General features: G+C 38.6%; 1 protein-coding gene across 1 annotated transcript in view; it reads left to right on the top strand.

Annotated features, from left to right (window-relative positions):
* The window catches only part of LOC135199687 (centrosomal protein of 76 kDa-like), a 116,651-nt gene extending 99,596 nt beyond the window's left edge, over positions 1-17,055 (top strand). Inside the window, exons 8-13 of the mRNA XM_064227843.1 lie at positions 4,925-5,090; positions 5,414-5,570; positions 6,082-6,179; positions 6,590-6,787; positions 7,554-7,783; positions 11,101-17,055. Coding sequence (XP_064083913.1) covers positions 4,925-5,090; positions 5,414-5,570; positions 6,082-6,179; positions 6,590-6,787; positions 7,554-7,783; positions 11,101-11,239 — 988 coding nt within the window. The 3' untranslated portion in view covers positions 11,240-17,055. The remainder of the gene's footprint in view (positions 1-4,924; positions 5,091-5,413; positions 5,571-6,081; positions 6,180-6,589; positions 6,788-7,553; positions 7,784-11,100) is intronic.
* Positions 17,056-27,610: the final 10,555 nt, after the last annotated feature.

Raw genomic sequence — 27,610 nt, 5'->3', positions numbered from 1 at the left:
CCATAGAATTAATTGATCTGGCTAGTCGCGACTTTGCGTCAAATTCAGCCTGAATAAGGTTATCTGGGAGCCTGGGTAGCTTTTCACCAAACTGCTCCATAGCACAGTCCGGTTTGAGTTTGCCAGCTGAGAAGGTGTTTGGCAAGTCCTCCCACAATTCTCCGGCTGAGGGGAGCAACGGAGATGTGGGATCTGCTTCCTTCAGTTGAGGCATGGGGTCCCCCTTCTGGGCCGCTGGGATGGTAGACCTCGCGATCTTTGTCAGGAACGGGAGCGGGGTACTCTCATCCATTGTGAAAATGGTAAAGGGACTCTTGAAAGGTTGTATCCTGGTATTGGAACAATCCATGTCCTCTAAACATCTGAGCCATTCTCTCTGAGCCTGGTCTCGTGAATAGAGGACTGTCTCCTTAGGCACCCTATCATCCCGAACCATGGCTGAAGCTGTAAGCCTAGCGTAGCCTATGAACGGAGGCTGGAGGTCTACCGGGAAGAACTCGAAGTCCTCTATCCTTCGAGTTCCGAATTCCGGTATGGAAATAAGACCGTCCATGGATTGTTCATCGAGAACGGAGGTAGCGAGTCATACGGAGGAAGCTGAGTTCCACTCGTATTGGAAAGTGAAGGAGAGGCTAGAGGGACTTCTCTCAGTCCGGCTATAATGGAGTCCTGGGAGGTAATCCTATCCGACAGACGAGAGATCATTTGCTCCATGCTACTCTTTAGGGACCCAACCAGGTCGCCCACCTGTTGCAACAGGCCAGTGTTGGAGTCCAAGGCCGGAGCTGCTGCGGAGGTGGAGGGGTGGCTCTGAATCGGAACCAAGGGTAGCGGAACTGGTGACTCTGCCGGGGTGCGAGATCTCTCTCTGGAGGATTTACTCCTCGAGGACTTAGAGCCGGAGCTAGAAGTTTTAGACTTGTCTGTCCGGGATTCGCAGCGGAGACTTACGTGAGGAGGATGACGCCGAAGTCGACTTCTTAGACGACGACGACGTCTTAGACAAGGATTTCACTGCTTGACCCTTGACCTTAGGTCTAACCGAAGCGTCAGGAGGAGTATATAATTCATCACCTGTAAACCCTTGGAAGGATGGAGAGGTTGCAGGAGTAGAAGAAACAGTCACACCCAAGGGTGACCCTTGGGTGTCCACCCTACTTACCTCGACCAACAGGTCGTCTACACCTACCATAGGTTCTACATTAATATCTAAAGTCGCGACGTCTGTGGAGATATCCTGGTCTTGATCAGTTAATGAGGCAGCCAGCTGTTGTTGGATGAAGGCGATAGTAGGGGCCGCCTCTACTGGGTCGACGTATCCTGTCGCCTTGCCTCCGGGGAAGATTAACAGCGCCAACCGCTTCTCCAAGATGTAAGGCATACCCTTGGCGGCGTTCTTCCCAAAACCGCCGACCCAGGCCCGCAGGGTTGCCAGTGCGGTATCTTTCACTGCCGGAGCCTGGAAGAGAGGGCGCAGGTTAGATTTAAGAATCACTTAAACTAAAACTTAAATATAACTTAAACTTAGATGCCTTAAGTTAAAGTGGATGATGAAAACTTAAGCACTAAAACAGAAGCGGAGCAGCTACCGGAGATGGAATACTCACCCCTTCTAAAAGCTGGCTCACCAGATCGTAACATATGGTACACGTCTCATGGTACCAGACCTGGATGTCCCCGTGCAGAGTCGCGCATGGAGCATGGACCGGCAAACTTCGTGTCCACATGGGTCCTGAAGTGTGGCGGCGCATCCCGGATGCTCACAGTTGGTGGCCTGTAAGTGGGAAGACACATGAGTATCTTAAAGAATAACACTTACAGGCTAAAGGACAGAAGAACTCCGTTGCATGCCGGAGCTCGGAAAAAATTTGAGCATAACCCCCCCTGCTCCGCCTGAATAGGCTATAATCCCGGAGAATCCGGTAAAACATGTAGGGGAGGGGGGGAAAAGGTTTAAGGTACTTAAGATAAACTTATAGTTAATCTAAAAACTCTTAAACCTAAAACTCAAACGAACCGGAACAAGTCCAGTGCGTAGCGGAGTGTAGTAACTCAGCAATACGGTACGGTTAGCATGGACCCACTGTATGTTCCGGTCCACCCTACTGGGCGGACAAACAAATTCCCGCTAGATGCCAGGACTCCGATCATGAAAGGAGACCTAGCAAGGTCGGGAAGAGCGAGGAGACATACAGGCTCGAGCGAACCGGAGCGACAAGGAAGCAACGGATGGGGGGAAAGGCCAGTACCCCCCATCACATCACCACCGGGCCCGGACCGGAAGCCGGAGAGGTCGCGTCCAGTCTGGGTCTGTCCCGTCTCCCTGGCCCCTCCGCCTGGGGGGAGAGAGGGAGGCATGCTCGGGTATGAGGAGCGAGCGTGGGCAGACTGCCCCACCCTCCCCCGACTCTATGGAAGAGCGGGAGGAGGGGGAAGGGGACTGGGCAGGCGTCTGGCTGTCTCGTGATCGCGTAGTGACCACGAGACGGTAAGGCTAAAATAAGACAACTAAACCTAGGACCAACCAACTGATCAGAGAGATGCTATCGGGAAGCAACTGAACTGAAAAGCGGTAGCATAGAGACCCACTGGGCCAAAACCGACTGATCAGAGAGATGCTATAGGGAAGCAACCGAACTGATGAGCGGTAGCATAGGCTCAAGGAGCCAGGACCTAGGCTAAGCCAGACGCCCAACTAACCTAACCATAACAAAATACATGGTAATAAAATAAATAAAAGAAAGAAAACAATAAAGTAGGAGAAAAAATCCAGGAGTGTACGACTAACCCGAAGGAAAGTCTACCACTCAAAGCTAGTCAGAGGCCGATACTAAGAGCCGGGACTAGGGTCTGGAAAGAAGAAGCCTACATAAGGTAAAAGACATGCATGCATGACAAACCTGAGTAGACAGTACCCTAAGTAAAACGGATAATAAATATAGAGCGTACATAGAGAATGGGATGTTCTAGGTATGGGAGACCGAGAACGAACCCACCACGCGGCAGAACCATGCTGCCATGCTTCCGACCCCGAGTACGTATTTATACCTAAAAAACGGCAAATACTGACCGAGGGCCGGAAAAAACAAACTAACCATAAATACTGAGTACTTAACTTAGCTGCTGCAATAGCTGCACGCTCCATCATAGATAAATCCAACGAAAGGGCACAAAAAACACAGAGGGAAAAATATCACGTCCGCTCGTGAGGTGCTAACTGAAAAGGATGGCCACTAGAGGCGCAGCAGTCGGCAGCATGGGATGGAGTAGTAGTAGTACGAGCTGCTCACTCTGTGGGTCGGCTCTCCTCATGGAGGGTTTTTGTTGTGGGAGATTTCTATTGGTATTTGGCTCGTGGTAGTGGTCTCACTCGCCTAGTGTTCATACCGACACCCTCCTGGAGGGTGAGCGAGTCAGTTATACTGACCTTTTTCTTTATTTTATTTATTCTCTGGTATGTGTTAGTACATTTACCCTAGAAATAATAGATTAAAGGATATTTCGCGCAGCGACACGAGCTGAGCCCAGAAATCAAAATATATAGGGCAAGATTTGAAGGTTATCAAGAACATGAGGGTAGTTTAATAACTTGCTCTTAAACACTTAACCAGATTAGTGTCATCAGAAATGTTTTATTGTTAGCTTCTCTTTGTTGGTTTAGACTTGAAATGAGTTCTCTCCAGTCTTCTCTATCCAGTGGTCTTTCTTCCTGTACTTTCATCAAGTTTAGGCTTTATCTGTGCCCATTTTCCATGATTTCCTTGTTCTTATTAAAGGTCTCTGTCTTCCTATTACTATATCAACTGTTTTATCAGCTACTATAATGAGTCCTAAGTATAATATACTGCATACAAACTTAAACTTAGTAGAAAACTGTCCAAGGAAATAAACTAACTAGTTAACAGCTCATTGTTAGTAGGTGCACCAACACCAGTTATCCAAAAGAAATACCAAATGCTTAAAAAAAAAAGAAATGGAAAGCTTAGTGGTAGCTGAATGTAAGCACTTGTGCAAGACTGTTGAGTGCCACCAATCTTTTTGTTTCTAACAGAAGGCTGATGTGTGTGGGATTTTGTTCCCAGAATGGACTACAGTGAGTGAGGATATCTTGTAAAAAAAAAAAAAAACTAAATTTATACATATTCATGTTGTTAAAGGTGATTTTATTATTTCAAAATTTAAAAACCACTGCTGTGTAAATGGTACTATAGTCTCCTAACCACTGGTGTGTAAACAGTACTAATTATGTAAGTATAATACGTAATTGCCCCTGGCATTTTACTTATGTCTGTTAACAAGTTTGCTTAAGAACAGATGAAATGTTACAGCTGTGTTTATTATGTGGCAACAAGGAGAGAGAGAGAGAAGCTTTTGTGAGAAATATACTGAGGGTTGACTATCTGACTATTTGTTTCCTTAAAACCATGTCAGCTCTATGGTAGTTTCTCTGAAAAATTTATTAATCTCCTTGAAAAGGTCACCATATGAATTTATCTGACAAGTTTCATCAAACTGTGATAAGCACGTTTCTTATATATCCTATTAACACATTAATGTTCACGCAAAGTACGTATAGTAACACATTAATGTTCACGCAAAGTACGTATAGTAAAAAATCTTTGAACAGGTTTTGATAAATTTGTGTTGCCTTTCTTGAGATGGTTAGCTTTTGGGAGAAAATGACTCAAAGTTGATGCTTTGTAGGTATGGAAGGTATCTCACCCTAACCAGTTTCTTTCCAAGTACTACTGTACATCATCTTGGGAACTCCCATAATTAACAAAGTACTACAGTATATCTGCCAAGTTTTTAAAAATTTTGTACACCATTTCTTGAGATTTCATACTAGTTTTAACACATAAATGAAAATAAAAACTGTATTTGCAGTATGTACTGTACTTTCCTTTGTTGTAATTTGATGTAGGTTTGTTTGTGAGTTCGTTAGAAAACTGGAGGTTGGACGTGCTGTTCGTTCACCAGAAGAAGCTGCTCGTTGGATTAGTTTGATACCAGCACCATCTCCATACCAGCTTCCTTCAGGTTGTAGTAAACCATGGTATACTCATTCCACTGCTCTGGTATCTCAGTTGGTAAGTCTATAGCCTATTTCTTAGTGCTGTATGAGATTGGGGCATCTTTTAAAAGTTATACTTGTCCAGAAAATTGTAAGGTGCTGTTTTTACATTTGGATCAAGTTCAAGACAATAAATTTCAGGGATGTACCAACCTGGATTCAGAATATGTACCCTACTAATTTGTACTACATACAGCATTCAAAATTCTTATGTATATTCTTCATATTTTTTTTAGTAGTAAAGGGAAGGAAATCTTATGCAAATACTTACTGTGTGTAGTTTGGTCATGAATTTTATGGTGGATTGTCATTGTGTAAATATATGGATCTTATTTTCAGGAAGTGGAAAATAAGTGCATCTTATTATGCAGTATATTACTTGGGTTTGGCTTGGATGCTTATGTTTGTGTAGGTACTCGTAAAGGTGGTGCTTCCCATTTCTGGATTATGACAAGAGGACCATACACTGCAATTACATTCTGGGAGACAGTAACAGGTTGTTATGAGTATGTTTTACTATTGTTTCCAGAAATTATATCCTTTATGAAGTTTACTGAGACTAGGTAACATCATCATCATCATAGTCTTTTTTAGTACCAAATGCTGGTGTAAACATTATCATTATGAAGATGATGAACCTCTTCATAAGGATGATCATTAGATGGACTAAATCAATTGATTTTCAATAAATCAGCCTTTTTCTTCTTAATTTTCCTAAGGAATTTGTTTCTTTGTAAGAACATGCTGCAATACCTCTGTTCACAGCAGAGTATAATGTACAACAGCAGTGTTACAAGGTTGTAAATTATTTGATAAAATATGTTTAATTCTTTTTCTTGCACATATTGTTAAAGGACAAACCCTTCAGGCCATCTGTTTAAGAGTTAAGTCAGTTGTCTGGTTAAACTAATTTTTTTATTTTCAAGTAAGTGACTTAGAAAAATATGAAGAGTATATGCAATCCTTTTTTCAAGTGTGTTTATCAATCTTTCCATCTGTCCTCACAGGTTGTAGATATATACACAAGATTGGACAGAAGCCTGTGCATGAATATGAAACCATTGGTTGTGTCTTCAATGATAGCCATTTTTATGCTTCTTGTCAGGTAGGTGATTTAATTCAAGTAGTCCCCCATAGCAAAGTCCCACTTTCTATAGATATTAGTACCAAAGTTTTTAGCAGTATCTATACAGCCCCAACTGCATTTCTCCCTGGTTTTTACTTCCAATCTTATCCCACTGGTCTCTAAATAAAGCTTTCTGGCTTCATTAAGTTTACATGCTTCAATTTTCACATTTTTATCAAGAACATATCCTTTGGACAAGCCCTCATGCGAGTCTGGAAATGTAAACTAGTACTTGATGACAATTAGAATACTACTAGTTTCAGATGAGGCTTAGGCTACTATGGGATGTAAAGTATTTTGATGGGTTTAAACATGTTCATCATCAGTTTTTGTTGCTTGAAATGCTTTTGTAACTTGATAGATCACATAATGTTTTTTTAACTTTTCAGGCATCGAATGTAATAGGTTATTGTACTTTTCTTCTTGAGGATACAAATTCTTGGAAAAAAATGTCTTCTAGTGCCATCTCTAGTGTTATTGACAAGACATTGTGTTACCTTCCACTTAACCTGTCTACTATTGATGGCAACAAAAGAAGTTCTGACTTAGAAGTACAGCTGAAGATCTTGATTATAGAACACCGAAGCGTAAGTCCTTTCTGTGTCCTTCAGCACCCATCTGTTGCTTCTTGACTGTCATTTTCTTCCATTCCCTATGGTGTCTTCCCACTTGACTGTCCAACTTCCTTAATGTAGTTGTCTTTCAGTTTTTGGCCCTGAAATGATATTGGTTTTTAAAGAAAGTTATGTTTCAGTGAGATTTTGTGACATATACTAGCTGTATGATCTCAGACTTTGCACCAAATGCCAATATATTTTGTACCAAATACTATTTTCATTTCTTATTTGCTTTGATTTGAGATATGCTTAAGTGTAGAGTATTAACTAATTTTCAGGACATCTAATATCAAGATGACCTATATTCTTGACCTATTTTTTCTCCCATTGAACTTATAGAGGGGTGCCATTTGCAGTGTGCTTTACAAGGCACCTTTTAGATGTTTTGTGTTTTCATCCATTCCTTTTGGTGTATTTCCATGTAACTACTCAACTTCTTTAGTTTTGCCCTGCTGTGCTGCTGTAGTTTTCACATCCCATTTAAGATTAAATCCTTTGTGTTAAAAATATTGAAATCTCTTATTGAAAGCCTATCAATAATTTAAACCAAAATTTTACTAATTTTTATCACAGAGTTGCTTTCTCAAAGATGATATAGATTTTATGGTAGGAGTTTGTTTTTTAATTATTCATGAAGTATTCTTATGTTAATTTGCCTAAGCTCTTAACATTGTTTTTCCTTCTTTCTTTGATATGAGAATCTAGAAGTAACTCATACTCTGTTGCTGCTTTCCAGGATTCAGGATTAAGTACAAAATTTGATGAACATTTGAGTTATGTTTTGATGCCTGCTTTGTGGTCATACGAGAGAAAAATGATTTATGGTAGTGTCAGTCAAGATGTTGGTAGCCCTGAACACTTTTCAGCTGCTCTCATGCATACAGTGCCTGAAGGATACACTTTTAAGGCTTTTCCCCTTCATTTCATTCACAATTCACCAAGAAGAGCTTTCTCATCAATCCTAAGGTAATTATATTCTTTTGTGCATTATCTTGATTTTTATCTTGTATTTTATTTTGATATTTAGGCACCTTCAAATATTAATATAATGATCTTTTTTCTGGTATCACAGATGTACTGCAAAGCTACTGGCATATTTTATAAGCCAAGTGAGACAAGTGATATAGTTGACTATATTTTGTGAATTTTTATCTTATAGAACTACATATAGGCATATTTAATTGTTACATATCCTCTTGAAGTAGGGAATGGGGAATACTACTTGACTTTTGTAAATGATTTGTATGTGTCAAATTTTATTCTATAGGCACTAACTGGCAAAGGAAGCATTTCTTAGTTTTTCTTGTTTTACTAGAGAAAATGCTATCCCGTCAGTCAAAAAGGGCTGTTATTTGAATCATTATTGTCAAATATATAATTTGTCAGAAGGATAAGAAAGCATGTTTCATATCTACTGACATATTTCTGATAAAAAGCATTTCTGGATATTTCAAAGAACTTTTTCAGCACCAGGGCTGTTTGTATGCAAGATTTTTACAGCTAAATTTGATTTTTTATTAGAGTAACTTACCCAGTAATTACTTTGCTGTAGCTTCTACACCAGCTTGAATTTCGAAATTTGCGGTAATACTCTTCTTCCTCTGTCAAGTAGGTGACTAGGCTCCACCCACTTTCTGGGAAGGAGAGGAACAACTTCATGACAAGAGTTCAATTTGTTTCTGCCAGCCTAGAACCAACACGGTAGTAGGAGTGCAACTTGTTTTCTGGAATTAGACCTTTTTGCTTCCTGTTTTGGTGAAGTATTTGGGCTTATGACTCTTTGATATTTAATTCATGGGTGAGTTTGTTGTTATTTTTTCTTTTTCTGTCTGGAATCATTATTCTTTGTTATGTACTTTGGTGTTTCAACCAGCTTTTCTTTCCAGGAGAATTGCTGATCGGTAACTAGTAGTTCAGTAGTTCTGAAATAGGTTCACTGGTACTCTGGTTAATTAGAGTTTAACTCAGATTTTGGCAATTGTGTGTGTTTCATTTTGTGTTTATTTTCTTGATTATGTCAGACTTTAGCTCGAATAGTCTTTGGTAATGCAGTAAAAACTGCAATACCAGGTTAACTACAGCATTTTACGATCCTCATACCATTTGTGGTTCTTGCAGAGGACAGGTTTGCTCAATTAATAATACTTATAACAAGTGTGAGAGCTGAGATGAGAAAGCATGGAAGAATTCAACGTCTCATTTGACTAACCTTGAAAGAGATAGGAAGAGGAAAGCAGCTGCTAGAGTCAAGAATAAGGGTTTAGGTAGTAGCTTAACTCTAAAAAAGTTAAGTGTGGATATACAGTAATACCCTGAATTTATGCAAGGTTAGTTTCCAGATCCCCTCGCGCAAGGGAAATTTTCAAATAAGTTTGGCATGGTCTGTAAAAAGGCTAATAAATGCTTACTTCTAGAGTTTGAACACTAAATATAACCCTAATCATGCTCCATAAATATTAAGCTAACTTTTGAATGAAATTATAGTTACTGTAATTTCATTTAAAAGTTAGCTTAATACATTACCCTTAAAAAAGAAATAGATTTTTGGTAAAAGTGTATGAGTGTGTGAAGGTTATATATGTACAATGTAGTTCTCTCTTCTTTCCCCTTTCTGACCAACCAATCTATTTTTAGAAGTCTTCTCTGCGAACGCCCAAAAGTGCCCAAGTGCCCTGCTCTTGGCCGCCCATTCCCGACCTCCCACTTGGCACCAACTTCTAAAAATGAGGCGCCAGTTCTTTCTTTTCAGGTTCCTTCAGTGATAGATGATGGTGTGGATCCCTCACTAGAACTAATTCAATGCCAACTGAAGAATATTTTGAGAATTTAAAGAAGCCTCTTCCATCGAAGACTCCCTAGGACCTGCCGACTGCACAATATCTACAGATGAGGTAGATGCATCACAAAGTAAACCACCCTCGGCATATGTGGCGCTTTTGAAGTACGATTTGGAAGCTTTCCTGGAATTCTTCTCTCTTGCGGCTCCTGTGGCCCCCCAGTTGAGGCTACCTGCCCTACTTCACTGGAGAAGCTCCTTCTTTGGGAGTGGCTGCCTCCCCCCCAAGGGGGAGGAAATAGATTCAGCATCCAGGTCTGCCTTTGCTGCAGCTAAGGTGACGTTTTCTGTTACAGAAATCAGTCATCTTTTGAAGAATATTTCCAAGATGCTAGATGTGCTCAGCTTCCTCGATTGGTCAGTAGGAGCCTTAGGGAAGAAAATACAAGATTTTTCCCATCAAGCTGAAGGTTGCTCTGCAGACTGGCTCAGTGTTACCTATTGTAATGATAGGGCTATAAAAGATGCTTCTCAAGAGTTGGCCTCCCTTTTCACCATTGGAATTTTAAAGAAAAGAAGCTCTTGTGTTCCTTCACCTCTAAGAGTATCATTTCCTCTCAGAGGTCAGCTCTGTTTTTCTCATCATTAGATCACCTGAGAACTTATAAACAGATTGGTAATGCTATTTTTCTTTCCATTGCTTATATGTATCAATAAAGATGGTATATAAAACAAATAAAATTCTTATTACCTTATTCGTCTTCAATGGGAAGTGTCATTTTATGCCTCTAAGCCTACAAATAGTAATGAGTGTAACTAGACATAAAATAAAAATTAGAGTCAGTTTTATGTTTAAGCATCAAGCACTCCTGATTTGAATAGAATTTTTTCATCCATTAAATCCCTACCTTTGCTCATAGCCAAGCAATATTTTTACATGTAGGAAATAAACTGTTAAGTTTAGTAAATATTCCTGTCAGTCATATTAATACCAAGGTAATAAAAAGACAAAGAGCATTACGTTAATTAAGGGGACTTTTTAACTATTTAGTAATAATAATAAATATAATTAGAATGCAGTATATATTTGGTTTTAGTTGATAATTTTGATAACCCCAACTTATAATTCATAGGCTGATAAAGTTATTTATGTAGTGTTTTATGCAGAAGCATTACGTATTCATGTTCTTTATATCAGAATAGTCTTAGCATTTGCAGTTTCTTTGTGGTAGATATGGCATTGAACATATGTCCCTTTACATTTCAGTAATTATCATTGAACAATTTTGGCATTGACTTGAAGTAAAAATTTAAAATAAAAGTTTTTAATAAAATCTTACTTATTAGTTCACATTTGAGGATTTGCAAAGAACAAATGTGGGCTAATTGTCAATACAGTAATGGGTTTGTTGTGAAACAAATTCACTTTTGATTTTCCATAGCAAATAGCATTATTTCAACATTTTAATATAACCATCTTATTCACAATATGAATTTTCTTTTTCAGTTCAGGTATTGGCCGGGAAATTGTAGAGTGCCGAGGTGACAGTGTTACTTTGGCAGTGAGGGTCATAACTGTCAGTTACCCAGAAGATATATCAGTGACTTGGTTAATGGTTGCCTGTTCTTTTAGACCGGTTGGGTGAAACTAAAGCTTTTTGAATGATTGAGAGGTTATTATAGGTCTGTCACCAGAAAGTATTACTCAGCCAATCAGTGTACCTTATAAATGACCTTAGAATTCTTGCTCTTACTGTGAAAGAGCTCTGGTTAGCCTACATTATGGAAATACTGTGCTACATTACAGTCAAATACATATTTTAAGTGCAGTATTTATACTGCAGCACTCAAAAGCAATTAAGAAGATGGAATTTGGATATTTAAACATTTAGGAGCTGAAAAACTCAGTGGTACACATATCCAAAGAAGCTGGGAATAATAATTATTCAAAGTGCCTTTATTGATACAGCTAATATGAATAATTACAACAACCAATATGAGCATGAAGCAGGTGGATACATATAAGACTTTAATATAGTCTCAAAATAAACTAAACAAATAATTTTAGAAAATAATATATTGAATATTACAATGTTACATTATTGGAAATGCTATGCAGCAGTACTACAGTATACTGTATGGAAGACACTACAGATGGCCTCTATTTTTCAACAAGTATAATACAGTACCTAACAATCAGCTAATAAAGAAATATATATATGTATTGGTGATAAAGTTATCATTTATGTGCATTTGAAACATCTGTTTTTTTAACCATGGTGGAATTCAACAGATCCAATGATAACATTTTGGTAGTGTAATAGCTTTTAAGGTGAGAGAAAAGCAACATAATTTGTGGATAATATGATAATTTTAACTGAATAGTATAGAGAGGATGCAGTGACCTCCCTGAAAATGCTCTGGAATGTGGAAGATTGTTGAAAACCTACTGTATATCTTAGGGATTGATCTTAATTATGGTGTTTACATATCACTGGTAAAAGTATAATTGTATACAGTAAATTATTTGATGTGAATTTCTGTTCTGGAGAACAAGAATGTCCACTTTAAAACTTGAATGATGGTATTTTACATATAGTGACTACGTACATATTTAAATTCCAGATATTACCCAGGGAAAATAAAGATTCCAGTTATTGAATAGTGAGATTTGGCTTTAGCCCTAATTAGGGTGTTGACACACTACATCACAAACAGGCTGTACAGAGGCCCCCCGTATTTGCGTTCTCCAGATTCGCGGACTCTAGCATCTCATGAACATATCCCCCATTATTCGCAGTATTTTTCTATGAAAAATATCCACAAATTCCTGTTTTTTTTTATCAATTTCATCATAAAATGCACTTTTTGTGATAAAACTATTAAAAAAACTAGTTATAAAAATTTTCATTGGGTTTTTCTTGAGTATTAACTAACAAAATAGGCTATTTTAAGCGTTTTTATAGGGGTTCCAGCTATTCGCAGGTTCTAACTATCCGGGGGGGTGTCTGGTACGCATCCCCTACGAATACCTGTATACAAGTCAGCAACTTATTGGTAGTCTTAACAGTTATTAATATGATAATCCAGCGTTTACCAAAGGTTTTTTCTGCACTTTGTGGTATCTATGCAGTAAGTTTCCAATGTGTGTTTGTAATGTGTTATGTTAGTGTGGACACACCCTTACAGTTGATCGTACAATTGAATTTGTATTTGTTTTCAACAGGGAAATTTACTACTTTTCTTCTTGCATGCAAAATGAGTGTTATTTTACTGTGGTATGAACTGCACACCACAGTAAAGTAACATTCCGTACTTGAAGAGAGAATTTACGCCAGCAGGAATTAGAAGGGTCATGTGAATGGAAGATTCAGTCATTATTCTTGGGACTTGGCTGTCTTCCCTCTCTTCCATGGATTCAGGCAGCCAAGGAACTTAAAAGTAGCTGTCCAGGTTGACCTTTATAAAACAATAAGGGCTCATTTTTACGTCTTTTGAGTAGGTATCCTGCTCTGTTAAATGTGCTGTAATACATTTATAATTTATTTAAACTCGTGAAAAGTATTTTGCCTTTTTGTTGTGGATAAAAATGGGCTTTTTTGTTCTAGTTAAACATTTTATATTTTGCTGTGCCCTGTATTCACTTCTGATTGGCACATATTTCTGGATCACAAACTAAATCAAAGGTAGCCATTGAGTCAGGTTCATTTTTAGTGAAAAGATGCATATCATCAATTAACATTTTGCTCATGATAACTAGAATCCAAATGTTGGTCTACCACTCCTGACTAGGCACCATGGCATATTTAAAAATATAGTATTAATTAGTTTGTATCTGAGACAAAATTGTCTTGAAATTTTTCATATGTAGTAATTGTACTGCCTTTTCAATAGTGCTAAAACCATTTTCTAATTCATGGCTGAAGAGAAGCATCCATAGTCATTTGAAAGCTCATGTAGTATATTATTTATTATTGTCTATTAGGAGTTCTACCTCCATGTTGTAGTAAATGTAGCATCAGTGATTGTATTGTATTTATCTCAAATGTAGTTTTCTGTACTAGTAGAAACTTTAGTAGTATACTATATATCAGAAATGTATTTTAGTATTTTAATCATTAATAAACACCATAGACAATTAATCCATCTTAAGGATTTGTCTTGTTTGTTTCTTATACATAATATAGGGTTATGTTCCTTTTACTTGAGTTGTGTGAGCTTTCTACTTTGATTTTGGAGATTGTCATAACACTTTATGTTAGTGTTATGCAAATCTCTACCATTAATTTGCATTGCATTGTAACAGGCTGTGTATGGATGTGTTTGATGATGATTTTGGTTAAACTTAGTAAACAAATGGTAGATTATGCATGAAACTTGCATATACTATACATATTTTATCATGCCACTTAGTGATCAGCTGGTCTGTTAGTGTTATCTTATACCAATATTTTTGTCATTCAGTAAGAGAGCTTAATTGGTTAAATGGAATAACAATTAGTTCCAGTAGCTATCTAGTTATGATGTGTTGGTATGAAACAGTAATTGTTCTTTAGTTAAGAAAAGCTCTTCAGGAGGACGGGTCTTAGTTTCATTTGACTTAGTTAACATCAATAGTAAACTGTACATATTTTATAAGGACTATTCTTGATGAGACTATGGTGTCAGTGTAAAAGCAAATTACGGTTCGCATACTATTCTACCTATTGGCTGTGGTTGTCTTCTCTGAATACTTTGTAGAATATATAAAGACAGAGAGGCTTATTTTATCACCTTATACTGTACTGTTTATTACTGAATTCTAATTTAACTTTTAGTGCTTGTGCATTTTTATAACTATTTGATTATCATCTCATAAAGAATCTACAGTTATTATTAATTGCTCATGAGCTTGTGCTTTGCCACATTAGACCCACTTTTTCTCCCATTATACAATCTCACATTGGTTCCAATCCTTTTAGAGTGCTCAAGGCACAAGCCAATGAAGTTTGTCTTGAGGGAGATATTTGTAACTGTAGAGGATGATTTGCCTGCTGCAACAGATTTGTTTCCTTAATAGACTTTTACCAATAAAAGAGTATTGGTGATTGCCCAGAGCTTTGTAGGGTTTTCCCTTTGATTGTCAAAATGTAATGATGAAGGACCCAGTTATCAAATAGTCACAGGTAAAGAAATCACTCATGAGCTACTGAGAGTTTTTTTTTATTTAGCTGCTGCTTAGTGCAATATGATAAATTAAGTATATCTTAGTTTAACCTGACCACTGAGTTGATTAACAGCTCTACTAGTGCTGGCCTGAAGGATTAGATATTTTTACGTGGCTAGGAACCAATTGGTTACTTAGCAACAGGTCCTACAGCGTATTGTGGGATCCAAACCACATTATAATGAGAAATAAATTTCTAATCACCAGAACTAAATTCTTCTGATTCCAAATCGGTAGGGGAGCATGTAACCCACTCATCCAACAAGGAACTTTTCAATACAGTTGAACCCCTGTATTTGCGTTCTTGACATCTGCGGACTCACGTGCGTGTGGATTTCTACCCATTATTTGCAGAAAATTCGCCTATTTGCAGTATTTTTCTATGAGAAATAACCACAAATTACTGTACTATTTTCATATCACTTTCATGATTAAATGCACTTTTTGCAATAAAATTATTAGAAAAAAAGATATAAGTATTTTTAGTGGGCCTTTTTTGAGTTTGAACTAACAAAATGGGCAGTTTTAAGCATTTTTATCGGGGTTCTATGTATTCATGGATTCTAGGCATTTGTGGGGGGTTCTAGAACGCATCCTTGGGTATACAGGGGGTCTACTGTATAACAAAATGTTCTAATTCATGTAACTGTTGCAGAGCAGGATATACAGTATAGCATAATAGAGTATCTTGAGCATTGCTGATGGCACAAGGTGATATGAGCATAGAGTAACAAAGTCTCTTGGTTCAAAATGGAGCTAATACTTAATAGCAATTTGAAAGTTAAGCAATTAGACTGCACACAATGTCACAAATAACTTAGGAATCAATACATGAAAAGACTGTGAGTAAAAAAAGGCCTGCTATGGTCTGCTTTTTTGGAATAGGGAGGAGCCTTTGATATAATGCACTTGGAGTGCACTAGGCATACCTTATCCCTTATGTTTTTAAGTCACACAAAGTTCCATGCACATACAGTACTATACGTAGTACTTGGTAATCATCACAACTTACATTTGACTGAATTGAAGTTATGTGCCTTTTTGTGATGCAGTGAGTGAATTTAAGGTAGATTTTGATACGTATTCAAGTTTCAAAGTTTTGAAGATCATTATTCTACTCTTTATGCATGTACTGTAGTCACTGATAAGTGACAAAAGAAGGTGCTTTGTCTTTAATTTTTTTTTATAAATAATTGCAGGTTATACTGAGAACTTTCATAGAAAAAAATATTTAGCATGTTCCTTAAACTTTTCATCTCTAAAACAATTTTTTGATAGCGTAGTCGCTGTTTTGTCCTCAAAGGATTTACCCTCCATTGTGTGTGCCAGCTCCCCACCATGGAGGGTAAATCCTTTGAGGACTCAACAGCGACTACCAAAAATTGGTTTTTCCTACGTCAAAACCTGTTTTATAGTACTTTAAATGATGTTCGCAACATGAATGCTGCCTCAGGTTTCTAGTCCAAGATCAGGGATAGGCTATGTAAAGTTTCAGCTAGCTAATGTAAGTGGAAGTAATTGAAATCTTAATACTGTACAAAAATTATCCAGTTTTTGTGGGTGAGGAAGTTATTTCTTAAAGGTTAGAGACTGAAACCCATAATTGTTGATAATGTATTTCTCTGAAGATATGGTGTAAATACTAGTGATTGCTCAGTGGAAAATATTTTAGTTATAAGGAAAGTAATATTGTAATGACTTCCAACAGCCTTTAGAGTTGGGGCACATATATGGGGAAACAAAGAAAATAGAAATAGAAAGGACATTTTAAATTGTAAAGATTTAAGCAAACTCCAGAGAGAAATGGTATAATCATAAGATAAAATAGAACCAAAGACATTGCTAGCAAAATGCTGGTGAAGTATTGAGATATTTTTTCAATGTTAGGTAGGCGGAAATGGATTCCATGTTGCTTCTTTATATATTTTCAGATGACGAAGTGATGAAGTTAATTGAAAGAAATTCTTATTTTGCATTCTCAAATCAAGATAACAGCAAATCAATATTGTCTGTGTTACATAGATGTGTATCTACTACTTCCACTATCCTGAGCTTTATTGAAGATATTTGTTTTCAGGTCCATTGGCACCTTTACTGTGCAGAATATCAGTTCCCTTTCTGCTTGTAAAAAGGGGCTAATGCTGAACTGTTGTTTACATTCTTAGGGAAGTAATAGATTTGATCATTGTAACAGTTGAGGTACTTTCATTCATTGCAAGTTGTCATACTTATTGGATTAAATAAAAAACCTTATTACTCTTATTTTTCATAACCTGATTATTAGTGCACTTCATTTCACATTACATATAGTGTATCTGTAGCTTATCATAGCATCATTTACATGTATGCTTTCTCATCTCCATTATATCTGAAAGGATAATTTTGCCAAACACAAATATAATTTTAGAGTACTATTCCAAACCCACATTTATAATAAGCCAGTCATTCAACTGTTTGTATGATATAGTGTGCACTTTTCTTCTGTTGTAAAATCTTAATAACTTATCTTCATCATCTTGCATTTTCAGCATCCTCCACATTGCCTGTGTATTCATTGATCTAGCTTTTCTTATGTCTATGCATACCACATACATCTTTGTCCATTCACTTTCAAACATCTCACATAACCATTTCATAACCAACAATTGATCCAAACATTTATGTCATTGTTCAAACTCATGCTGCTCTTCTCTTGTCAGCCCTTCTGTCATTTGTTGTATATTTTCTTAGTCAAAATCATACTGCATACCTTTGCTGTTCATTATGTAATGTTATGGTCCTATAATTCTTAGTCACCTTTATCACCTTTACCTTTTTATAATGGAACGAATGTTCCTTTCACCCATTCCTTCAGAACTTTTCCTTCATCCAGAAATACCTTAAAAGCCTTGTTATATTGTATTCTTACCACTGTACCACAGAATCTTCCTTGTACGTAATCCTTTCAACTCACTTAAATGATCACTTTTACAAGCATTCTCAATCTTACACTAACTTTTTCCACTATTGCAGCTTTCAGTGCTTAAGAATGGCACTTTCATTGACCCTGAACTTCATTAACTAAAGATGACATCTTTCGATGCATATTTTTTATCCTGAAGTCCATTTCATCATTAACTGTTCTCAGCGAGTTTACATCCCAGTCCATCTTCCTACCCTTCCTAACTTCCTATATTCACAGTACACTCCCTGCTGTTCATTTGACTCAGCCCTCAAATTTCTCATACCTTTACATGTATACGTATAAGGCAGCCCCCAGTTATCAGCAGTCTAGATTATTGGTCATCTGGTTTTATGGGGCTTGTCTAGCGCTGAGAATTGCCAAAATGCAACAATTTCTGGTTACTGGCACTGATAATTGAGTATTGGTGCTGATACCAGAGGCATCGTTAACCGGTCATCGGCGACAATAAGTGCCGAAAAATCGCCGATTTTCAGTTATCGGCGATTATCACTTATCATCAAGCCGTCAAAACGGAACCTCCCGATGACGGGGATTGCCTTATAATATATGTATATATAAGTTTATATATATATATATATATATATATATATATATATATTAGATATATATATATTATCTGTTTTCTATATATATATATATAATTATATTAATATATATATATATATATATATATATATATATAACTATATATATATTATATATATATATATATATAAATATATATACATATATTATATATATATATATTATATATATATATATTATAATTCTATAGAATATATACATATATATATATTATATATATATATATATATATATATATATATATATATATAGTATATATATATATATATTATATATAGTATATATATTATATATATATATATATATATATATATATATATATATATATATATATATATATATATATATATATATAAAGAGTCCAATATGCCAATGACTTTCATCGTGCAACGGCAACAAGGATAAAACTCCCGTGAATTTATACCATAAAACACACCATAGACAAAATTGACAGAAAATATTTTTAATCAAAACTATTGGGTTCGAAAAAACAAATTTTACTGTTGCTTCACGCCAATAAAACATAAATAACAGATAAATATCGTGAAAATAGCGATCGGAATCACGTAATTTTTTTACTCAATAAACATGCCGCCAACATAAATTCTGTTAACGAAAAAAATAATTTAATTCACAATCACAACGAGTCGTATTCAAATCATAGTTCGACTTAAAAACACGTCGTATAATGAAAAATTCCCTTGTCCCATATAGTTAAGTATCTAGATATTCGTTTATGCTAACTAAGAGCAATAACATTAACTCAGAATTGAGTTTAATATGGCGAAACAAACTTGTATTCTCCATCAGCTGATTTCAAAATCAAAACATTGACCGCTATGTTAATAGTATTTTATAATACAATAATATGAGAATACATACAATCTTACTGGATACAGTGAGTAATGAACTTTACATATATATATATATATATATATATATATATATATATATATTATATATATATATATAGATATATATATATATATATATATATATATATATATATATATATATATATATATATACATATATATATATATATATGTATATATATATATTTTATATATATATATATATATTGTACGATATGTTCTTCGGTCATGCGCTGCCGAGCATGCATCCGTTATTGGCAATTCTGTATACGCTGTTGCGAGTCAGTTGGCTCCCGAGTATCCTGTAATAAAGTCCAGTCTCCAGGACGTTGTGTCATTGCAAACCCAACATGGCGCAGTGAGTAGGATAAGGACCAACCATACCCCAGATACGTCGACCACCCCAGGCCACGCCGAGGCGTGCCTCACCTGCAATGCCAAGGGCCTTGTCACAGGCCGTCATGCAAGCACAGACGTTATTTGCAGACCAGCAGCGTGCCATCCGTTCCCTTCAGGATGCCCTTCCCGGTTCAGGAGCACGTGCCGGTAAAGTTCCTGTCTCTGCTGCCCCTGAGAAGTGAGGCGGTAATGTCTTCGGCAGCGTTCAGATCCTGGAGACGTTCGATGACGTATTGGATTCACCTTAACAAGTTCCCGCCGCAGGATGTTGTCCTGCACATTAGGCTCAACTGTGTACCGGCGTTGCAACGTGCACTGGACGCTCGGTGGTATTCAGATGCCAAATGGAATGCCCTCGCCCCAGACGCGGCTCTGGACGCCATTGGGAATATTGTGTTGCGGTCGTCGAATCAGGCAGTTCAGTGGTCTGAATTCTTTGCCCTCGCACAAGGGCGCGAGGAATAGTGAGCGACTATTTTTCGAGGTGTGCTCAGAAGGCCACCGACTGTGATTTGAGTGTCCCAAATGCGGGGAGTGTTTAATAGAGTACATGCTGTTGCGGAAAATAATGGTAGGCCTCAGTGACCCTGTATTAAAGAGGCATGTTTTTCAGACATGTGAGACATTTAAGAGTGTAGATGCCCTTCAGGCACTGTGCTGCACTTTCGAAGCTGCACGCCAAGATGTCGAAAGTATCCCACGCGTCGCTATCAGTGAGAGGGGGTCTGCTGGCGCCTCGAGTGATGACGTCACAGGCATTGATGACGTAGAGCCAGACGTCGTGTTGCGCGGCAATTCCAATGTGAAGCGTTGCGGAAATTGTGGGGGGCGCCATCCCTTTGGTCGAGCGTCGTGCCCAGCAAGAGGTATAACGTGCCACGGGTGCCAAAAGGTAGGGCACTTTCAGAAATGCTGCAGGAATACGAAGAAAGCGGCGCTTGCCTCGAGTTTAGCGATTGTTGCAGACACGCACCTCTCCCCCCACCCCACGATCAAGGCTTGTGTTTCCCATAGAAACGGGAATTCAGTATCCACACTCGTCGTAGCAGACACAGGAGCACAGATCTGCGTTGCCGGACCCACGATTCTCTCAAGACTGCAAATAAATTCACTGGAGTTGCAGCCGCGAGCAGGTCTGAGGGACGTAGCTAATCTCCGAGTGAGATGTCTTGGATCAACGACATGCTTCATTGATATAGGTGGGCGACGCACGAAGCAGGAGGTTTACTTTGTGCCGACGGCCAAGAACTTCTATATATCGCTGAATGCTTGTAAGGAGCTGGGAATAGTACCCCCTGACTTCCCTCACCCCTACCATCTCGTTGCATCAGCTGATGTGCTTAATGAAGACGTCGCACGGCCTAACTCCCCTAAGACAATGAAGCCAGCCACCTTACCCATCCCGCCTGTGGAGGAGAATATACCGAGACTTGAGGAGTGGTTATTACGGCATTTCTCTTCAACAACCTTTAATACAACCAGGGAACCGTTACCTGTCATGACGGGCAAGCAGCACCACATCCATTTGTTGCCTGATGCCGTGCCTTATGCCTGTCACACGCCCGCGACAATCCCTAAGCATTGGGAAGAGGAGGTCAAGGCTCAACTTGACGAGGACGTTCGGAAGGGCGTGATAGAACCAGTCCCAGTGGGGGATGCAACGGAATGGTGTGCAAGGATGGTCGTTGTCGCCAAGAAGACGGGTCAACCTCGCCGCACAGTAGACTTCCAGCGCCTCAACGCCCACTGTCTTCGGGAAACTCATCATACACCGGCACCCTTCGACATGATTTCAAGCATCCCCATTCATACGTACAAGACTACGGCGGACGCCCACTGGGGTTTCCATCAAGTGGAATTGGACGAAGACAGCCGCCCGCTTACGACCTTTATCACTCCATGGGGACGATACCGTTATCGTAGAACACCCATGGGCCACTGTTCGGCGTCGGACGCCTACACAAAAAGGTTTGATGATGCCCTGCAAGACATCACCAGAAAGCATAAATGCGTTGACGACACTTTGCTATACGATCACAGCATTGAAGAGGCGTTCTGGCATGTATATGAATTCCTGTCAACGTGTGCCTCTGCAGGTATCACACTCAAGCCCGAGAAGTTTAAATTCTGCAAGAGAGAGGTCACTTTCGTCGGTTATTACCTGGGATGGGAGTCATACAAACCCGCAGACGAACGACTAGACGCCATTCGTAACTTCCATATGCCAGAGAAGCCCTCCATCACGGATATTAGGTCGTGGTTCGGGTTCGTGAATCAGTTAGCGCCCTTCCTTGCAACGGCGCCCATCATGGAGCCCTTTAGGGACCTCCTCAGAAAGCCCACTGGAAAAAACGTTTACTGGGATAGTCAGCTACGTGACAAACTCCGGCAGGCACAGGAGGTCATCTGTCAATTAGCCAAGGACGGCTTGGCATATTACGACAAAACGCCCTACGACGATAATGACGGATTGGAGTAAAGAAGGTATCGGGTTCGTAGTCCTTCAGCAGTATTGTATTTGTCAGTCAGCTGACAGCCCCTTTTGTTGCAAGGGCGGCTGGCGCCTTGCCCTGTGTGGTAGTCGACACCTCACCTCCTCTGAAGCTGGGTATGCCCCCGTAGAAGGAGAAGCCCTGGCAGTTACCTGGTGCTTGCGGAAGGCCAGGCTGTTCCTGTTACCTTACTTGGGTGTCCTAATCTCACCATCATCACGGACCACCGTCCTCTCGTCAAGCTGCTGGGTGACAGAGCCCTTAAGGACGTCATCAACCCGAGATTATTCAACCTGAAAGAGAAGACACTCCAGTTCAAGTTCCACATGAAATACCTGCCCGGAAAAAGGAACACTGCCGCGGATTTTCTTTCAAGGTACCCGACCATGCGAGCACCCCGCGAAGCTTCCGACGTGGATTTGGAGGACGACATTCAAGTGGCAGTGGCATGTGCAACCGTGGCCGCCTTGGAACCGGATATCATCGTGTTGGATGAAGACTGCGTAAGGAGCGCCGCATCTAACGACCCTGTATATCAGCTCTTGCTTGCAAGGGTTGCAGCGGGCGACTGGCCCCAACAGAAGTCGCAAGAACTCGCCTGCCTTCGCCCCTTCTTCAGCGTTCGGGACCGGCTAGCCATCAACCAGGATCTGGTGACATACTCAGTGGACCAAGGATGTGTTCGCTTGGTTATACCCGAGGATTTACGCCGCCAGGTAGCCGCTAACCTACACGCAGGACACCAAGGCCTCGACTCAATGCTTAGAAGGGCCAGGCAGTCGGTCTATTGGCCGGGAATAGAAGGGGACCTTCAGCATTGCCGCGCCCGATGTACTTCATGCGATGAACATGCCCCCTCACTGCCTCCTGAAGAAATGATACACACGCCGCCTGCGGAATATCCCTTCCAGCAAGTCGTAGCAGATATGTTCCAGATAGAAGGCAGTGTATACATGGTGTATGCCGATAGACTAACAGGTTGGTTAGAAGTGGCTCATTTCCCCAATGGTGCCACGTCTAACAAAATCAGTAATCACCTTCGATCATATTTCTCGCGTTGGGGAGCCCCAGAACAAATATCAACTGACGGAGGCACGAACTTGGCCAGCGAGGAGATGGAGGCCTTCTTCAAGAGATGGGGGGTCAAGGTCCGGCTATCGTCGGCCCAGTATCCCCAGTCTAACGGCAGGGCAGAAGCAGCTGTCAAATCGGCGAAGAGGCTACTCCGGGAAAATACATTAAAGGGTGGAGCCCTTGAGTCGGACAAAACGGCCCTGGCGATACTTCAGTACTCAACACTCTCAGGGAAATTAACAAGTCGCCGTCTCAGCTTGCAACGGGTCGCCAGCTGCGCGATGGGGTACCGACGGCAGGAGACACCTGTTAGTAGACAGATATTGGAGGCAGATGATACGTCGAAGGGAGTTACAAGTGGCAAGGTCGCAGGAGGCGATGCGCATCCCTGGCACTACCAGAAGACTGCCGCCCATCGAACTAGGTACCCATGTATGCATACAAAACCAAGCTACCAAGCAATGGGATCGAACGGGCATAGTAACAGAAACAAAGCAACGGGAGCGGCAGGCTGTCAAAAAGAAACAGACGACACCTGAGAGTCATCGCTCCGCCCTCTGGCACGCCCATGTCCCAGCACGAGTCCTCCGCAAACCATACCCCGACAGAACAGGGGACACGCACCACACAGGAGCCCAACGTCGTTGATAGGCCCAGAAGAGCCGCTGGTAAACCCAAGTGGCTCAAAGACTTTGTAGAGTGATGTTATTACCTTTTGTATGCAATTGCATCAGGAATTGATATTTCTTTTCAGAGAATTAATGTATTTTATTTCGTTTTTGTGTATGCATCGAGAAGTTAGCTTTAATTTTTGGTTTCTTTCTTCTCTTGTCTCATTGATCTAAGGGCATTTTTCCCTTTTATTTTTTTGTCATGTATAAGAATGTTCTTGGGGGGGGATGTACGATATGTTTTGTATTTTTCCCCTTTTTATTTTTGCCATGTATAAGTATATTCTTGAGGGGGGGATGTACGATATGTTCTTCGGCCATGCGCTGCCGAGCATGCATCCGTTATTGGCAATTCTGTATACGCTGTTGCGAGTCACTTGGCTCCCGAGTATCCTGTAATAAAGTCCAGTCTCCAGGACGTTGTGTCATTGCAAACCCAACATATATATATATATATATATATATATATATATATATTATATATATATATATATATATATATATATTAGTGTAAATTCATTACTTCACTGTATCCAGTAAGATTGTATGTATTCTCATATTATTGTATTATAAAATACTATTAACATAGCGGTCAATGTTTTGATTTTGAAATCAGCTGATGGAGAATACAAGTTTGTTTCGCCATATTAAACTCAATTCTGAGTTAATGTTATTGCTCTTAGTTAGCATAAACGAATATCTAGATACTTAACTATATGGGACAAGGGAATTTTTCATTATACGACGTGTTTTTAAGTCGAACTATGATTTGAATACGACTCGTTGTGATTGTGAATTAAATTATTTTTTTCGTTAACAGAATTTATGTTGGCGGCATGTTTATTGAGTAAAAAAATTACGTGATTCCGATCGCTATTTTCACGATATTTATCTGTTATTTATGTTTTATTGGCGTGAAAGCAACAGTAAAATTTGTTTTTTCGAACCCAATAGTTTTGATTAAAAATATTTTCTGTCAATTTTGTCTATGGTTGTGTTTTATGGTATAAATTCACGGGAGTTTTATCCTTGTTGCCGTTGCACGATGAAAGTCATTGGCATATTGGACTCTTTTCTCAGCTTCAGCTACAACTTGGTTTTTCAACTACAACTTGGTTTAAATTTAACGTATATTTCTTTGTTGATCTTTGATGTTCCTATAGCGAATGAAGTTATTACATAAAAATATCTCAGCCCTATTCTACATAACGTCATTTATAACATAATTGCGGTAATTGTTTATTATCGTACGATGGTTGAAATGCAAGCGAAATGGATGTTATCCAATTCGGTTACACTTGGTAAAAACACCATAGAAACAAAAACTTAGCAAAAACAGTTTTCTCATTCGGTTGTTAATGGCTGTACACTTACGAGTATAACATTAAAACAATACTTTCATCATTCTCTTTTGCTGCTTTTGAACTTATTTAACTAAAAGATGGGATAAAGTTATGCTATTGTAATTTGGTCTCTCGTAAAATCGGATTATCGTATGACGAATTATCATAACTTGAACACTACCTGTACGCTGTATGAAACCTTCATATATCTTTACATACTTTTTCCATTATTTTATACAATATTTGTTATTTAGAAATAAATTTCCTTATTTAATAACATGAAACATAAAAATATGGGGGTGGCATTTTGAGGGTTAGAGGGATTAAGGGCATTTAAGTATTTTCAATGAAGAAAATTGATTGATGTGCGAGAAAATTGAACTACAGGCTCTGCCACGGAACGAATTAAACTCGTAGGTCAAGGTACCACTGTATATATATATATATATATATATATATATATATATATATATATATATATATATATATATATATATATATATATATATATTAGGGCTGTTGCCTCGTATAATAAGGCGCCCTATGAGGTAATGTTAGACTTGCGATAATCTTACGCTAAGTCGGTTGGTATTGCACTTCCATATTCATTGGAGTGTCTTGGGGTTTGTAGATCACTTACGAAGTCGGTATTATCTTCTTTGGTTATGACGACGATGTGTTACTCATGATGATTCGGCAATGATGTGAGGTTCTAGTAGAAACCACGAAGTACAAAAAATACTTATATTCTCTGAGATTATATGGTGAAGATCAAGTAGGATTGTACAGGTCTTCTAATGACGATAGCTTGATCGCTTCTGCCAATGATGATGGCTAATTCTATTCTGTTCTATACATGATAAAGCTTAGGTAAAGAGGTACAGGTCTGCCAATGATGATGGCTAACTCTATTCTGTTCCCATCTTGGTTACAAATCATAAAGGAAGCAGACAGTAGCTCGAACATATGAACATACATACAAAATGAGACACACTACAGATCATGTAGGCCCTTTGAATTATAGGTCGCGGTAGTTGTCTCAAGCAGGGAGCTTGGACTAATGTTTCAAAACAAATGAATGACCACAGATGACGGCATGTCATCTTAGCCTACATACTTTATCGTCTCTGGTCTGATCACATTCCTGCAAGCAATCTGGTTGACCTCTTTAGTTTTAGTCTTTTATATATATGGAGTAACATTCCATAATTTTTATTATTATGTAATACTTACTTAATAAAAGCTCGGTCAGCTACCAAAACCAACCACTGAATATTACTCAAGCTTGACTTGCATTTGACTTATAGGAGTGTGATACAGACACTATGTGAATATATATAGATATATAGAAAATACTTATAAGTAAAAAAAAATTCATGGTGTACACAAATACAGATTCAAGTAATAAGATATAAAACATAATGATACTGGTAAATAATAGTGATCACGTGATATATACTGATACAGTTTTTCACTTCATCTTTTTAAGATACATATGCTACAGAAAATACTAATGTACTCTGATAACATGATAAAAATCATATTGTAACTGATAAAAATTTCATATATGAATTGATAAAAATTATTAATGTTCATGCTGATTGATTAATTGATTTTTATGCTAACTGTTATATATCTGCAGTTATTGGTAAGATAAAAGGTAACAGATTGATTATAGGCTACCTGATTTATTTATACATATGTATATGGATTCATATAATTATGATTAATATATGTGCACTTTAAATAGATTCCTAGTATGTACACACAAAGATATATTTCAATTTGTTATTTATGATCATTTATAGAATAGATTCCTAGTGCGTACACGCAAAGATATATTTCGACTCTGTTATTTATGATCATTTATATATAGGATACATGATACTTTATATATAGGATACATGACCGAGGTTATACTACTACACATTTAACTAGCGTTCGAACAACTTTTCGTCCATTACACAGTTCCAGACAACCACCTATAGCCAAATGAAATGGCCAATTCCAAATGGTTAAAACAAGGGGAAAATTTGCCTGGGCGGGGTCCAACGTTCTATTTTGCGCTCATACTTGTTCTCTGCATCCTAAGCCACACGAATGCGTTCGCGATGAATAAAATCATCCCCAGCACGAGCCCTTCACCAGCAACGTAGAGTTGAATATCCTTCTGGTCGTAATTGTCGGAAGTATGTCCCTTTTGTAGTCGATTTCCGACAGCCACCGGAGCATTCCGCATTAAAACGAGATTAACAACGGGATACGGGTGTCGGTCGAAGAAGTCCATGCTTATTCACTTATGATGGTGCTTATTCCTTTCAAATTGTAGGCGGTTGTTACTTGACTGCCGTAGTCCGCAGCGACGAACGATTTTTTGAAGTTGTGATGTGAAATTCTCGTACTGCAG

This window comes from Macrobrachium nipponense, chromosome 26 (genome assembly GCF_015104395.2).
Source record: "Macrobrachium nipponense isolate FS-2020 chromosome 26, ASM1510439v2, whole genome shotgun sequence".
Taxonomy (NCBI): domain Eukaryota; kingdom Metazoa; phylum Arthropoda; class Malacostraca; order Decapoda; family Palaemonidae; genus Macrobrachium; species Macrobrachium nipponense.
Note: the sequence above shows the minus strand (reverse complement) of the source record. Positions and strands in the feature narration are given on the sequence as shown.